The 16,579-nt window shown below is 59.5% G+C and overlaps 2 protein-coding genes across 2 annotated transcripts in view; both read left to right on the top strand.

Annotated features, from left to right (window-relative positions):
- RPH3AL (rabphilin 3A like (without C2 domains)) overlaps positions 1-10,580 on the top strand; it is an 81,804-nt gene extending 71,224 nt beyond the window's left edge. Inside the window, exon 10 of the transcript XR_016438880.1 lies at positions 10,465-10,580. The gene's annotated coding sequence lies outside the window, so the exon portion shown is untranslated. The remainder of the gene's footprint in view (positions 1-10,464) is intronic.
- A 68-nt stretch (positions 10,581-10,648) lies between these two features.
- DOC2B (double C2 domain beta) overlaps positions 10,649-16,579 on the top strand; it is a 57,364-nt gene continuing 51,433 nt past the window's right edge. Inside the window, exon 1 of the mRNA XM_090025506.1 lies at positions 10,649-10,989. Coding sequence (XP_089881632.1) covers positions 10,659-10,989 — 331 coding nt within the window. The 5' untranslated portion in view covers positions 10,649-10,658. The remainder of the gene's footprint in view (positions 10,990-16,579) is intronic.

Below are 16,579 nucleotides of genomic sequence, written 5' to 3'. Positions count from 1 at the left end.
TGCAGCTGTTTGCACACGCGCATTGGTTTGGCCTGAGAGAGGGTGAAGGTGCAGGTTCTCCACGTGAAGGTCCTCAGGCTTTTCCTAGATCTCGGACACAGAGGACATGCACTCCTGCTGCTGTTCTGCCTCTTGCCTGGCAGACTAGTTCCTAGCAGCAAACTTTTCAGAGCTTTTTCCTTCTTTCTTAAACACACCTTAAAGTGAGGGGCACAAGCTGGGGGGGGCACAAATCAAATGCATGAAGTTTGGTTGGGCTGGAGAGACCTTTGTGGGTCTGGTGGGAGCAATGCCATATTTGCATGGATGAATCCTTTTGCATGGAGAGGGGGAGAGAGGTGCCTCCAGAGGTCATCTTGTCTGACCCAGGATAGCCAGATGTTTCTTGGTCAATGGAAGCTGAAGTTTTTCCATAATGGACTCCGGGATCTGGGGCTTTCAGCAAGTACCTCCATTCCCATTTGAAGGCTAGGCAGGGGCAAAAAGGAGCCAGGACTCAAACTCGCTTGTCCCTTTATGAGCAAGATGGGATGAAGGATGGCTGGAACCTGCTGCCAGTTTCAGAGGCCCTCCTTGGGCTGCCTGTGAGCTGGACTAGTCGCTGCTGCTGGCAGCCCAGGACGTCCCCGGGGCAGGGCTGCCAATGGCCATGACCGGTCACGAGAAAGCTGCTGAGAAGGCAGTCAAACAGACTTCATCAGGATGCAGATGGATGTAAATTCATGTAAACATATGTCTTCCATGCAGGTAGTTACTCTTGCCCAAATTATGCAAATGTTCTAATCCAATAATGCTAATGTCATGATTATCCAGCAGCGCGATGTTCATTACTATGGTTCCTTGGTTCCTACACCAATCACTGTCAACCTGATTATCGCTGAAGCGGAGACACGCGTGGTTGCAGCACCTTGCTCCGGCGAGGGCAGCGGGAAGTTGGGGCAGCCCCCCAGGTGCATGTGTAGTGCCAGCAGGGCAGGCCAGGGCAGGTGCACCTTGACCTCCAGTGCAGGTCCCACATAGAGGCTGTGTCTCCAGACAGGCAGGCACCCTGTGCAAGCGAGGCCCTGCACTTCCCAGGCCCCGCTGTGCAGATCGTACCTGTCTTGGTGGGGCTCAAGTCCTGCTGGTCCTGACCTTGCCAGGCTTGGGGGCCGAGCTGGGCATAACCCTAAGGCAGCACCTGCCCTCAGTGTCCCAGCATGGACTGTGCCTCTGCTAACGGTGGAGCCTTTCTTGAGGATCTCTCCCTGATGTGTTCAGATCATCTGAAACAGCAGGGTCCCGAGGAGTGCTACAGGCCTGTCTGGCCTCTGCTGTGTGCAGTGAAGCCTTTGGCTTTGTGAAAAACCAGTGTCCCCCTGACCAGAAGAGCCCAAGGCACAAAGACATGAGAAAAATGAGCGCATGCTGCATGCTGCCAGCATCTGTGTGGTCTCCTAACTGGAGAAAAGGTGTGTGGAGCAGCTCCAAGCAGAGCCTGTCTGCGTTGCATGACGTTGAGATGGTGGCGATAGCTGGAAGGGGCTGGCAGAGAGACATTTACTTGAAGATGTGATTTGGCCCGGGTTCCCCAAGGACAAACCAGTCCCTGTGCTTCCCCTCATCGTTACACAGATAAACGGTGACAAGCATCTGGCCTTCCAAAGCCAAACCACTCAGCATCAGTGGCTCTTGGGAACGTGATGGCAGCACCTGAGCTGTGGATCTGAGCAGGCTTCTGCCGGCATTTTGAAGTACTGAAGGAGCAGTGGGACAGAGGACCAAGAGCCAGAGAGACCTGAAGTCCCATCCTTGGTACTGTCCCACTGTCCTGGGCAGCAATGGGCTTCCCTCTGCCTGCGTGTCAGAACAGGGATCACCTCGCTCTGCCTCCCGGGAGCCGCAGGGAGTCATGGTGGGGAGTTTCTGTCTGTGCAACGATTGAGGCTGGAGTGGGCCTGTGTCCTGGGTGGGGTTTCAAAGAAGCCAGATCTCACTGCGAGTGAAGCACCAAAGATGCTTTGGGTTCACAAAGCATCCCAGGGGCCTGGCCCAGGCCTCGAGCGCCTGTTCTCAGATCGAGAACGGCACGAGCGAGTTCCCACACAAATAGATGCCGCCGTGGAGGCCTGGCAGCATCTCCCGAGAGCATGCCAAGGCCAGGAGCTGCTGTTCCCCAGCATGAGAAGAGCCAGCCTCCGCGGACACCTTACCGAGGGGGAGGCCAAGTGCCGCGGGACCCAAGCATCCAGCTATAGCCGGTGTTGAGAGGGGCTAGCCGGGTCATTGGCTCAGCTCAGGGGCCTGATGGAAGTGCGAGCGTGGCAGTGCCGCCAGGCAGCCAGCGGTGGCTGGGCACCAGCCCCTTGCCCTCTGCGTCTCATCACCCTGCTTTTGGGGTGGACTGTAGCCTAAGGGCTTCCTCCCAGCACTCTCTGCCACCTCCTCAGCTGTCCTGCTGCTGGGACTGGGGACTGGATCAGAGCCTGCTTCGTCTGGTGTGAACCTGGAGTCGCCCCTGCTCTGCAGAGCTGTCGCTCCAGATTGTCCCTTGGTTTGTGTGGCACCTCTCTGAGTGGCAGGTGCAGCCTGACCCCTCACCTGCACCTGCAGGAGCGCAGCATCCTTCCTGCAGCCAGCGCTGCCCCGCAGCCACCCCTGGGAGCAGTGGTGGCCCCTGCTTGGCCAGCGTCACCTTGCTGTGGATGACAGAAAAGAGCACATCTAAATATACCACCGGTCTGACAGGCAGCTCCCAGGCCAGTTGCCACTGCTGGCTGTGACTCAGGTGCCCAGAGGCAGGAGAGCTGCAGCGTGAGCAGGGCTGGCGAGGGGATTTCTCACCATCGGCTTTAACGGCTCTTGCCTGAGGTTCCCGAGTCACGGCGAGCAGAGCTGGCTGGTCCCACCAGGCTCGCTCCCTTTAGTCCAGCGCCTGGCGGTCCCAGCCTGGCAGGTTGTCAAATGGGTGCAGGTTGGAGAGTGGCTTGGCCCGCTTCTGGTTCCCTTCTCCACGCTGTGAATGCAAGGAGCTGGCAAACGCGGCGCAGAGGAACGCGCAGAAACTGGCTTCGCGCTCCTGTGACGGCAGCCGGTCTGACATAGCCGTGGGGCTTTTGCCAGGGCGCGGTGGTCCTAACCTGCTGGCGCAGCTTGTTCTCAACTGAGCCAGCCGCTGCTCTTCTGCAGGCAAGGGAAGTGCTAGGGGCATCGCGAGGCCAGCATCTTCCATATGAGAAAGGCCAACTCGAGCACAGAGGCTCTGCTTGTCCGCAGCTTCCACACGACTGTGCCCGGCAGGGCGAGGGGAGAAGTAGGAGCGGAGGTGCCAGGGCTGCAGCCGGGCAGCATATTTCAAGGCACTGACAGGCGCGTTCACGGGAGTCAGTGTCAACTCGCACCTTCCCAGGCTTGGCTGGATGGCTCCTGACAGGATGTCGTTAGCCTGACACATATGCGGGCGAGGAGGCGCTGTAATACTCTCTTAATGCAGCCAAATTGCTCTTTAATTCTGTGAAACCGATACGTTATTTTCGTGTCTCCGGCGAGCGCGGCATGTGGTGGTTTGATGTGACAGGGGCATCGACAGCTGCTTCTTGCAGCCTGTGCTGAGGCCCCGAAAGCTCAGCCAGGAGCACACAGGGTCCAGCTCTGTCCTAGCACGCGCAGGCAGCCCCACGCCGGGTACCGCAGGGCCCGGGAGGGGTCCACCCACCCTGCCTGCTGATGCCAGTGGCAAAGACTCCCCTGGACTGCAGTGGACTATGCGTCCGGCCCACGGAGAGGTGCTCACGTGGTCTGGGAAGGCTGCGCCGCAGCTAATCCAGCTGGAGGTATCCAGGATGTGGGCTCTAGGGAGGGCTGAGCTCCTGCACGTCCTGTGGATATCCCCAGGGGCTGTGCCCTCTGGAAATCAGGCTCTTGGAAACCAGGCTTTCCAATACTCAGTGGTCATCACTGGAGCCGGATGCTCGAGGTGCTTAGCTCCTGGCTCGCGCTGAGCGGTCCCGAACCCTGTCACCTCTTCCAGGCCTCAGTGCAGCCACGCACTAGAGAAAAGGCATGAATGCCACAGGGGTGCCCAGAGCTAAACAGGAGCGCTGCTGGGTGCAGGGACATCGGGAGATTGGCTTTCCCTGGAAGTGAGGTCCCTGAATGCAGAGGCCATCCCACCACCTCTTGGCTTTCCCCTTCTAATCATGAGGTGACGACAACCACGTGAACCCGAGCCAGGGCTGGCCACATCCAGAAACGCCTGACCTTGGGGGAAGAGTCGTCGTCCCATCCATGTTCAGTGCGGGTGTTAGCTCAGGCCTCAAGCGCAGGCTCAGAGGGCAGTGTTTAACCCCTCGTGTACTGAATTTTCAGAAGTTCTGCGTGTGTGGGCAGCACCTGGCACTGTAAATCCTTCTGGACCCCCCCTTTCCAGTGCACCACTGGGCCTACTCCATCTAGCTCTGCTTTTCATTGGGCTCGCGCTGTGGGAGATCTTGATTCCAGAGTAAACGCAGGGCTTTGGTGCCTCCCTGCCTGGCAAACAACTTAAAAATGATGTTGTTGTCCTGCAGTGGGAGCGGGGGGGAAGCGGGGGCCAGGGGAGAGCGCTGCAGACGAGCCAGCTGGATAATCTCAGGGAGCGCTGACTCCAGCCAGGTGATGCACGAAGAGCAGATGAAATTAGCCTAATAGGAGCTGATGCTACACAGCGCTGTTCCCACCGCTTCCTTGAGCACAGTTCAGTTCATGGTGCAAACAAGGGAGCGGGCAATGGGAGGGCCTGACCGTGAGGGGCACTCAGGCCAGCAGAGCCACTGCCCAGGCTCTGGGGTGAGGGTAGCCCCACAGCGCAATGAGGGAACAGGAGCGTGAGCAGGATGCCGAGCCGCTGGCCCTTGTGGTGACGCCAGTGTCCAGCTGGGGGCTTGCAGGACATTCAAAACTAGGTGGGACAAGGGCGCGCAGCCTGCTCTGCCTGGGAGATGGAGCAGCAGGAGTGAACGGGCCATCGTGCGCCTCGGATGAGGTGCTGTGCTCCTGTGATGGGCTGTTGGCCTGGGCCCCCAGACTCCCCGTCTCTCTGCCTGGGTTTTTATCTGCCTTGTCCACCCAGACGGTGATCCATGGGGCCGAGGCTGCCTCTCGCTGGGTGTGGGTACAGGGTCTTGCTCCGCGGGCATCTGCAGAAGACAAGCAGTGATGGCAGGGGGTGTCGGGAGCAGTATCCCTGCTCCACCAGCGAGCCGAGCTGGCCCCAGCCCTTGACATGCGCTGTGCTGGATGGGGATGTCCCCGAGCCCTGTAGGGGCCTTGCCCGCTCTGTTGTGAGAAGCCCCCGGGTGCCAGCGGCAAGGATGTGGCCAAGCCAGGCAGCACGTTTACTTGGTGTTGGGGACATGGGTGGTTTGTGCAAAGAGCGAGCAGGTCTGGGAAGACTTCCCGTGACAGGAGGCCGCTGTTACTGGCAGCGTTGTGTTGGATGTGGACTCCCTCCTACCTGCCCTCATAGTAGGTTGCTCCTGGCACGAGAGCTGCCAGTGAGACTCAAGGGCTAGCCCGCTCCCTCCCCTCTGCTTCCCTGCAAATCACCCAGGCTGCATTCAATTAAGACCTTCTCCCTCACTCGTCCTCCTGTGCCACTCAGCGCTGATAACCTGTGTGTCACGCTCCCGATTGAAAGGGCTGAGCCGCCAGCGGCTGCAGGGGGAAGCTGCTTCCTTACCACCCTCGGGCCCCCTAACTCCAGCAAAGCTCCCAAATCATGTAACAGGCGCACAGGACTGGGCCCTTCTGGCTGGTTGGCAGGACCCAGAGTGCAGGTGCTGCAATGGCTTGTGCCATGCGCTGGAGCTTTTTCAGTGGAAACTTTCCTTCCCTCTCCTGGCCCGGTGTAGAGGCAGCCGGAGACACTGAACGGCTGTTGGCAAATACGCATGCAGACCATCCAGCCCTTTGGCTGCATGACCCTAGCACGGAGCAGCGAGATGAGGCTGTTTGCTGGCTTTCAGGAAAGGAGCAGAGGCGGTATCTACCCAGGGAGGTTATAGCCACAGCAACCAGGCCATGAGAGGTCCTCCTTCACACTCTAAACCTAATCCTGCTCAGTTTATAAGGATCACGATGATCACAACTCCAGGCTCTGGGCTTCACTGCAGAGGGATTTCAGCACAAAGGAAGAGCAGGTTGAACTGCCGGCCTGGCACATATTCGGTGTTGCCAGGTGCCAGCATTCAAGCCTCACCAGTTGTGCCCGCAAGCCATGAGATGTCACACGTTTGGGTGCTCATCGGCAGTCTCTCTGGGCCTCAAGGGTGGAGTCGGCTCATGTGTTTTCTCTGCAGTGAGGATAGTTAGAAACCTCTTGTGTAATCTGAAGGGAGGGATGCTAGCACGGTCATGGGATTCCAGATGCTGGCGCTTTAAGGAAAGCACCAAATCCCACAAGATTGGGGACCACATGGTGGGCATTGGCAACTCAGGGCCTCTGGGTTTGAGTATGGGTGACCTTATATCTAAATCTCACCTGTGCAGTAGAGCGGGGGAGTCAGGGTGTACCCAGAGCTCAGCCTGGCTGGGGCATGTGAATCAGCACACCGGGCCTTTCAGGGGTATCAAGCCAAGTCACCCCCCATTGCTGTTGCTTTGTTTAGGGAATGCAGGGAGCCTTTAACCAGGTAGGTCTGTGCAGTGCTCGGAAGAGGCCCGGCCCAGCTGCCTGCACAGCCGATGGCAACGCTCCCATGGACGTCCGTGGGAGCCGGCTCATTCCCAGTAGCTGTGCATCGAGGAAGAGACAATGCGCGGTAGTGAGTCACACTGCCAGGCACATGCTGCTTTCACATAACTCCCCCCCACACACACACTTCAGCGAAGCTCCTTTGAAGGCAAAGTATGCAGGCCCCTGGGTACCAGCAGGTCTGGATCGAGGCAACCGGGGCCACTGGGCACACCGCAGAGTAGCAGGGGACCCTCCCATCCATAGCAGCACTGCCTGTGGAAGTGGGCAGGGCAGTGGCAAGGGGCCCTGATTGTTCCTGTTCCAACAGCAAGGCTGGAAGGCATGAAGCAGGTGAGCCAGGCCACTCCTCTGTGCCATGCTGAGTGCCCTGGAGCAAGGGAGCTGGTACCCTGTAGAAATGTATGAAAGAGCTGCAGGTGCAGGCCACAGCATCTGATTAAGTGAGCTTCAGCTCGTGTAAGCTTGTGCTATATCTGTGCATACTTTGGTTAGTCTGTAAGGTGCAAATTTAACCTGGCTTCTGCTGCACTTCAGACTAACACGGCTAACTAACCCTGGGGCATGCTTCCACGTGTGTGTGCAGTGCTAGGGGCTAGCAGCTCTCTGGCTTCCGTTGTTGTGCGATGCAAGATGAGTCTCTCGCCTATGCCCTGGTTCAGCTTTGGCAGCCCTCAGAAAGGGGCAGAAAATAAGGCTTGGTCTGGTTCATCCCCAGCTCTGCTACTGAGTCACTGCATAACCGTAGGCAAGTCACTTTACCTATATGTGCAGCAGTTTCCCCAGCTAAAACAATAGCGATGAGGCTCCTACCATGAAGCCTAGGTGGGCTGGGAGCCTTGGGTCCCCATGGGGACACCACAGACTGGAAGGCCCTGTCCTTACAGGGTATAAGGAAGGGTGCCAGTGGGGGATGTGTGGCACTAGGATGCAGGTGATGGACGTAGGCCTGGGAGCAGGCCTGAATGGAGAGATGCCAGACTAAAGCCAGGCAGGCCGAAGGAAGGCCAGGACTGGGGGGCTGCTGGAAGGGCCTGCCTGAGGATGCTCGTGGTGGGGAGCTACCAGGCGGCTCCAGTCCCCTGCTCTGATTTTGGGACCTTCCGGCTCGGGATCCCTGTCCATCCATCGGTGCTTTGGTCTGAAATGTAATTGCCGAGCCTGTGGCTTTGCTCTGTGTTCCTCGGAGAAGTGACCTGAGCTGCGGAGCTGACCTGGGGCTGTAATTGCAAGCAGCGCCCGGGGCTGGGGACGAGCAGCTCTCGAGGGTGGATGCACCGGTTTCTCCATCACCCACTTATGGCTCGGACGTCGGTTTTGCTTCAGTGGATTTAATTTCACCTTCTGGAAGGGATGAACGGCCCCGCCCCCATCCCGATGGGATCTCCCAGCAGCTGCAGGAGCAGGCTCTGTTCATCGTGCTCTGGACTGATGGCATCTCCCTGATACCTTAATGATCACGTAGTCCCCTCCTGTTCGGTAGGGAGGGAGCTCTCACCCCTTTCCATGGTCTGTGCATTGCTGTGCCCTTGAATCACACTGCCAGAGCCAGGGGTCAAATCATGTTACTTTCTAGGGCATTAGACAGACGGAGGGAATTAAAAGCTTTACCTGGAACTGGCTCGGTCCCTCCTAGCCCTGCCTTTGTCTCCTGGCCCAATTAATAGTGCTCCCTATTTTCGTCCCTTCACCTGCTGTACTGTCTGCTTCTCATGTGCGCTCATGCATGTGTGCATGTCCCGGGTGCCTCGAACCTAACTTAGCTGCTTCAGGCCGAGTCCAGCTCTGGCAAGCCTGGACGCCATGGCCTGGGCGGCGTAGCCCGAGTTCCCGCGGGCCAGGGGCTGACGTGCGGAGGATCTTTGCCTTTGCTGGCTGAGATCTTCAGCACCATGAGGAAGCACAGGGGCTCTGATCTCAGACGGGGCTTCTCACGCCAGACTTCGGGCCCTTTTGAGGGGGATTGTTGCTTTTTTTCTGAACAGCTGGCCCAGTTGTACCTAATTCTGTCTGAGACCATAATAGTATGTCTTGGGTGCTGCCCCCAGAGACAGCCTCTGCGTTCACCAAGGCAGAAAATGAGCTTCATACAACAAACATACCAGCAACCCCCCTCCCTGCTTTGTGTATCATGCCCACCCATGAGGCAGTTGTCATCAGGGCTTGCAGGCCCGGTCGCTGGATCATGAAGTGCGTGTGCTTGCTTCTGCATAGCAGGGAATGGAGATATATGATGAGGCAGCATGAAATGGTGGCAGTCCAAGCTGGCAGGGCAGGGCTGGGCCCGCACTTGAAGGGGGATCAGTCAGTTTTTTGCAATGAAGCCGCAAACTGTTCCTGCGCAAGAAAGGAGAACAGCCTTGAAGAGGGAACAGCATGAGAGAGATAAAGTGAGGAGAGGCTGAGCTGTCTCCAGGCCCTGATATCATCCCGGGTATCAGCTGTAGATAAGGAGCAATGACAACTTAGGAGGTTTCAGCAGGGCGCCATTCTTTACCCAGGGACAGGCAAATTGGGCTTATTAGCCTGGGGTTCGCAATATGTGTTGAGGAAGTTCATTAACATTTACCAACTTCATAATGAAGAATTGGCTTGTTCGTTAGGCAGAAAGGTGGTGTTGCCTGCTGGGGTTTGTGCAAAGGCAGCTTGTGAAAGCTGCAGCGACTGGGGTCTGAGCATCAGCCTGCCTCTGTCACACTTCCCTCAGCGGTCTTGGGAAAAGCTACAGTCTCTCTGCCTCGGGTTCCCTACCTGGGGCCTGAGAGAGGTGGCTTGTGGCTGCGCTGTCTGGACCCGCTGTTTCCCTTCCAGCCGGCAGTGGTGCCTCCTCCCCTTGCACAGGTGCTGCGGTAGCCACTTGGGCACAGGGAGGTTGCTAGAGAGGAGCCAAGCGTTACTGCAGTGTGAGGCTGTGTGGTGCCCTGCCCACGGACACGCTTCCTCTCGGCTCCCCTCGCCTGCACCCGTACTCGCTCGCAGCCATCAGCCATGTAGGACACACGCGGCTCAGGGGCCTGGCTGCTGGTGGAGTGCCATGTGTTGCTTCAGAGCGGGGCTGCAATCCCCTGTGGGAGCCCAGCCCAGGCATGCCACAGACACGGCTCCCGGCAGCCCCCCTTCCTGCCATGGCCGATCTCGCCCAGCCTGGCTGCCAGGGCCGAGCGGCAGGACCGGCCACCGCAGCCCAGGCGTCAGCAATGGCAGCCGATGAGCCGGGTGGCTCGGACTGCATGCTTGGCACTGCACCTCCACTGCCTGTCCGCTCGCCGCCGTGCGTGCCCTGATCAGTATGCAGGGGAGCATCCTCTGCCGGCAGCCCGGAGACGAGGGCTCTGCTCAGCATGGGGAAGGAGGCAGAGGGGCTGGAGAATATCCCCGTGGTTTGCTGGAGCCTCGGCTGCCTCTGTGCATCACAAAGAGGGGGAAGCCAAGGGATCGGTAGCAGCTCCCCCCCACCCAGTCAGCCGAGGGGGGCTGATCAGGGGAGAACCAGGGGCTCCTGCCTGTCGCTTCCACCTTGCTCCCAGGTACCCTTCCTGCCCTTCCCCACAGGGCCAGCCCCCAGAGCCCCCGTGCCTGCAGGGCACGTGGCGAGCTGGCCGGGTGGGTGGGTGGGTGGGTGGCTGCATACCTGCCCCAGCCTTCATTCCTTTGCTTCCTGCGCGTTGCTTTGTTGCTAACCGGTGACATCACCCGAGTGCCCACCCCCTGCCTCTGAGCCGTCTCGCTGCCTCTCTCTCACTTCTTCGCAGGCAGGACCAGGCACCGGAGGCACCAGCATGCGTGAGGGCTCTGGAGCTCGGCGCGCGAGAGCAACGTGAGGTGCCCACCGGAGCCCCCTCCCTGCCCGCAGCCGCTGCCCCCCGCCCCGCCAGTGCCAACTCCAGGGCTGCCTCCCCCTCGCCACGCTATTCTCCGGGGGCGCTTCCCGCCGAGAGCCGCATGCATGACACTCCGAAAAGGAGAGAAAATGACCATCAGCATCCAGGAGCACATGGCCATTGACGTCTGCCCCGGCCCCATCAAGCCCATCAAGCAGATCTCGGACTACTTCCCCCGTTTCCCCCGTGGCCTCCCCGCTACCGTTAGCCGCAGCAACACCCTGCGCTCTGCCGTCAGCCAGTCGTCCGTCAGCCCCTCCGAGACGCCCCGGGAGGAGGATGAGGACGTGGACCAGCTCTTTGGGGCGTACGGCACAACACCCACTGAGCCGCCAGCCCGGCGCGAGCCCGAGGAGGAGGCGGTGGACGCCGAGGGCTATGAGTCGGACGACTGCAGTAAGTTCCCAAGTTCCTGGGCGAGTTTGTCAGGCTCTTGTGACAGGTTGGATGGTCGGGGGCAGCTATCGTGTCCCCTGGGCTCCCCTTCCCATGTGGTGAGGTCTCCCAGCTGCTGGCCCCGCACCTCGCTTCTCAGGGATGGGCTCTGATCTTTTTGGTGCATCACCACAGCTAAAGTCCTCCCCGCACAGAGTCCCAGGGCTTGGGATTGAGGGGACAAGCTGCCGTGCCTGGTGGGGAGCCCTATGCTGTGACAGGGCTGGGAGGCTGGAGCCTGAGCTGGGGAGTCTCCAAGAGCCACCAGTTGCTGTACCTGGCCGTGGCAGCAAGGCTCTGCACCGCGAGTGTTTATCCAGCCCCTTGCCCTGTGGCTGGTGCAGCCCTGAGAGCCGCGTCCTGCTGCGTCTGCGGTAGTCGCCATCAGCATCGCCCAGCTCCCAGGCTCCGGCCATCCCCCTCGTGAACCCCTGGGCAGGCGGGAGTTGTTCCTCTGCTCTGTTCTGCTCTGCTCCTGGGGCCAGGAGCGTCCCAGGTGCTGCCCTCGCAGACCGTAACCCCTCCCCACCCAAAATGCCTTTACAACCCCACAAAGAGCCCCGCAGCCCCTGGGCGCCTGCTGCTTGAAGGCACAGTGGCTGGGCTGTCTGGGAGTGTGATTAATCACAACGGGCCAGATCCTGCTGGGGAGCGAAGCCCCAGGAGAGCAGAGGAGGCTGTACCCCCGGGCAGGATCTGGCCCAAAGTGTGATGAGAGGAGGGGCGGGGGGCGGTTTGGAGCTGACCCATGTAGGGCTGGGGGGGAAGGCTCCCTGGGGCTGGCAGACCCTGGGCAGGGCTGGCTGTGGGGAGGCTGTGCTGTCTTCTCGGGAGTGCCCCCAGCCTGTGTTGCTGCGCCTGTCTCCCCGCTCTGTGCCAGAAGCCAGTTAAATCAGGCTGTGGGCTTGATCCCGATCCCCACAGCAGGCTCCTGACAACCTCACAGTTACTCTAGCACAACACGGCTGTGGCCGGAGCAGGATTTTGCCATGGAGGCACTGCCCACAGTGCTGCCAAAGTGCCCCTCTCCGCGGGGATGCTTGGACTGTGGGGACTCGAGCCCACGCCCTCGTGGCGGGGGTCAGGGGTGAGCCCCCTGGCTGTCTCGCTGTGTGATGGAGGAGAGCACGCAGGAAGCCACGCTTCTCCCAGCCAGGCAGCGAATAGTGACTTTGTCCAGATCGGGGTTATTTGCTGGTCTGATTATTAGATTGTCTGGGCTCATTCTCATGGTAAAAAGCAGAGCAGTGAGCGCTAGCGAGCAAGGTGCCGGGGCCAGCCGCGCACTCCCAGGCCCACAGGGTCGCCTGGGTGGGCACCAGAGGTCAGAGCCGGTGCTGCAGAAGCTGGCTCCAGGCGGGCAGGTGTCTGGCAGGGCTCTGGTGGCTGCTGCCTCCGTGCCAGCCTTAATTGACACCAGTGGAATCAATTAAACTGGTTTCCAGTGGGCAGCTGGTGTTTGTCTCTTTACAGCCCGAGCTGAAAAGCGTGGCTCCTGCAGCATAACAGGTGGCAGCCAAACTGCTGAGGCTGCGCTGCCAGATGTGGGGTTTTTCCACTGGTAGCGATGCAGCAGTGAAGCTCTTCCTGCTGGAGGCAGAGCAGGTGAAGCCCTGCGTCCCAGCCCATGTGGCGGGAGGGTAACCCTGTCCCTCCTGCCCGACCCCCATGCTCCCCGGAGAAGCTAGACCAGGGTCACTGTCCCTGGTAGACAGGGGCACAGACGGGCGTGGGGCTTGCTGGATGGCCTGTCGAAGGAGGGGCTGGTGCCCCAGCCCTGGCTTTAGCATGCACAAGCCCCCATCGCTCCTGGCACCAGGATGTCCACTGGGGTGGGGGAGTAGCAGAGCGCTGCAGCAGACAGGGCAGGTGCCGTGGAGGGGTGCAGGCCAGAGCAGCCCCTCTCCCCAGCTGCTTTTAGTCTCCCTGACCTGCTACTGCGGAGCCACACTGTGTGTGCTCGCTCCACTTAGGCAGGGGTGCTAGGAGTGGCCCCGGGCGCCCCAGCATCAGCCACCGCCCTGCACTGCCGGGTCCTCACGGCCCGAGGGGCCACGTGAGCAGGACGGTGAATAGAGGCTGGCCAGCCCCATCTCAGCTGTGGCCTCAGCGCGGTGCTTGCTCATGCTCCCAGGATCCCCCCAGGTGCAGAGCCCCCAGCACGCCTCGCCCCCTCCCGGCAGACACCCCTGCGTGTTAGCGGGGTCCAGCCTCCGCCGCCCCCTGCACAGCGTGGGTTTGCTCCCTGCAGCATCTGTGGATACTGTAACCCTCCGGCTCCTCTGCACCCCCTTTCAGCCCTCCCTTTCCAGGCTAGCTCTCCCTTCCCCAGTGTGCGGGGAAGAGAGAGGGGCTGAGCCTCAGCACAGACTAGGTGAGGACTCCTGGGTTTCAGCTCCAGGGACAGCAGCTTTCAGAGGCCGAGCATCTTTCCCCCTTGACCTTCTCAGAGGTCCTGCCGACTCCCCCCAGCCTGGCCATCACAGGGAGGAGATCCCGGCCTGCTCCCAAGGTGAGCGGTGCATTTCAGGCAAGATGGAGGTGTATGGACCAGGATCCTTCTGAGGAGCAGAGTAGGGCAGAAACCTAGGGATCGCAGTTCCCAGCTGCAGGGAAGAGGCATGTCAGGCAGGCCCTGCCATTGCACGAGGAGACAGGGTCCAGGCTCAGCCTGACCCTCCCCTGGCCTGGGAAAGGAAGACCAAGTGACCCCAGGAGCAAGCGCGGGGAAGGGGAGGCAGGTGGGAGGTGCGGCTGGAGCGGCAGCGAGGCGCCGCAGTGCTGGAGGGGCAGGCCCAGCCACTCGCTTACAGCAGGTCTGTGGGGAGACAGGGAGGATCCAGAGGAGCAGAGGAAAACAACTCACATCCCCATGGACCCGTGCTAAGCAGCCTGTGGGGTGGCAGCTGGGAGCCAGTGGAGACCGCCAGATTCCCCCCGTCAGAGCCGAGAGTGAGGGCAGTGGGTGCTCCCCGTGGGGGTCTGTTGGGGGCTTGCGAGGCCTGCCGAGGGCCACAAGCTACAGGGGCAAGTCCCTGAGCCTTGGGGCGGCTGGGTGCTTGTGGTCAGGGCCCAGCTACGACCAGCCCAGGCCTTTAGATAAGCCAGCTCCTGTCTGCACCCAGTCACCCGCTCTGCCATAACGAGGCTGGTGCTTCCCGCCTTGCTGGAGCAGGGGGTGAAGACAAGTGTGTCCAGGTGCCCTGGGGATGGGTGGGCCCGTGGGACCCAGCAACATGTGGGAGGGTGCCTTGCCCTGCCTTGCGCTTTGCCGCCTCTAATGATGGGGCCGCTTGCCCGGGGGATTTGTCATGTGGCTGAGACTTCCTGAAGTTGAACCCTTTGTTTCTCCATGTGTTTGCATCAGTTGGTTTTCATTGTTCTTAATTGAGCTGCTAATGAGGTGTCAAAACACTTATGCAATTTAGGGAGAAGAAGCAGCGAGGGGCGTGTTGGGGCTGGAGGGAAGAGGAGACAAGCCCCTGCCAAATCTTAGGCTGGCGCATCGCACTGGAGTAGCAGCTGTGTTTGCCCCGTGGCTTTGGGGAAGGAGCTGCCCAGGGACATCGCAGCCCTCCCTCTGTTCCCGGGAGCCTGCGCCCTCCAGTTGCCCTGAGAGGGGTCTACACCAGGGGTGGGCAATTATTTCGGGCGGAGGGCCGCTTACTGAGCTTTGGCAAGCCATCAAGGGCCGCATGACAGGCAGCCAGAGGCAGATAAATATTAATTTTCTAAATTTTTAGGGGCCCCGTGGGCTGGATAGAATGGCCTGGCAGGCCGCATGTGGTCCACAGGCTGCGTTTTGCCCACCTCTGGTCTACGCGTTGCGCCCGTCCGCTCCATAGTTGGTCACCGGCATAAACGCATAGAGCACAAATTTGGTGTTCCAGGCCCTTGCCTTGTAACCACACCAGGAGCATAAGGATGCCTGGGTCTGCTGTTGGGATATTAATAATTCCTCTATTATTTGTTGCTGTCCGGGGAAAGTGGCCAAGCAGTCCTTCAGGGAGGCAGTAAACTCATATACGTGTTCTCTAGCCTCCCTTTCGGTTGCAAACTCAGGTCGCTGTCCAGAGTATCGGTTGCTTGCAGGTGGGCTGCCAGGCTAGGGCCATAATTGGACTTGCAGGCAAAATAATCCAAGCAAGTGGCAGCTATGCGGCAGGGGAGGCATTGGCCGGGACCCTCTTCACGATGCCATCGCTTCCTGACTTTGAGCAAAGTCACTTCCCTGCCGGGAGCATGAATTGACACTTGTAGCACGAGTGGGCTCCTGCCCATGCGGCTTGATCAAGTGCTTTGGGATCCTGGTGAAAGCCATGAGTAAGTATTATGGGCTGATAGAAATGTTCAGGAGTCACCAGAGGGTGCTCTTACATGCAGGCCAGTCATGGGTTCCCTATTAGCGTGTGAGCCAGATGGTAGCCTGGGAAGAAATGCTTTGTCAGTGTTGGTTTGCCCTGCAGCTGTCTGGGGCGGGGGAAGGACCACCTCACTCAGCTTCTCTCTTTGCAGAGGTAGTTCTTGAGATGGGGCGGCTTGCTGGGAACACTGGCATTGATATGTGGGTTAAGATACCCGGAAGACACAATAACCTGCATGCTCCTTGCAGCTGCGTCTGTTCCTCTGCGCTGGCACGTACGTGGAAAGAATCAGATTACACTTAGTGCCCCCAGCCGTCTCCCCTGGGAAGCCAGCTCAGGCCCCCAGATTGTGCTGCTCAGCACAGGGGCAGGAGCCTTGGCAACATCAGCCGGAAGAAAAGCTGGTTCAGGCTCTGGATCAGAGGCCTGCCCTGATGTATTGCATCTACTGACATCTGCTAGAAGTGATTCAGTGAGCGAGGCTGCTTAGAGAGACACTTATTTTGGGCAAAGAGGATCTTGAAGGAGCCAAAGTCATAATAAAGATATCACTTGCCAGCTGTTTCAAGGAGGGATAAGAACCACAGTGCTGAGGGATGCAGAGACTGCGGATGATACGCCAGCACCCGCACACGACAAAGGAGGTGCTAGCAAAGGTGCTGGAGGGAAGAAGCATAGGGGGGAAACTGCTGTGAAGAAATTGGGGTATTTACATCTGAAAAGCAGCTCCTCGGCATATGCCGCCCCTGCTATTTATAACGGCTGGTTCGTCTTTTCAATCCAGATTATGCAGAAAGAGTATTTGTACTAAACGAACTGCTGTGGGTTTCCTCTGGAGCCTGGACGAGATTCTAGGGGCCTTGCAGGCCGCGTGTGGGCTTGGCCCAGCCTGCTAGCCAGTGGCCACTTTTGCGTGCATGAGCGAGGCGTTGCACCCGAGGTCTGACTGCAGGGAAGGGCCAGGCACACTTTGCAAGTGGAGAGGGGGAGGAGCTGGCCACTGGGCCAAAGGGCAGCTTGAGCCACTGCTAGTCAGCCTGTGCCTTCCCCCTGGAGGTGAGTTCACCTGCTTGAAGGGGATTTATGGAGGGGAGACTGTTTCCCCTGTACTCCCTGCCCTATGAAGTTGTGCCATGCTGCTGCAATGCTTTTAGGGAGCTGCCCTGGCCCATGCCGAGAGGTGGCTG

Source organism: Crocodylus siamensis, chromosome 13 (assembly GCF_052110815.1).
Source record: "Crocodylus siamensis isolate JL-2025a chromosome 13, ASM5211081v1, whole genome shotgun sequence".
In the NCBI taxonomy this organism is placed as follows: Eukaryota; Metazoa; Chordata; order Crocodylia; family Crocodylidae; genus Crocodylus; species Crocodylus siamensis.
Note: the sequence above shows the minus strand (reverse complement) of the source record. Positions and strands in the feature narration are given on the sequence as shown.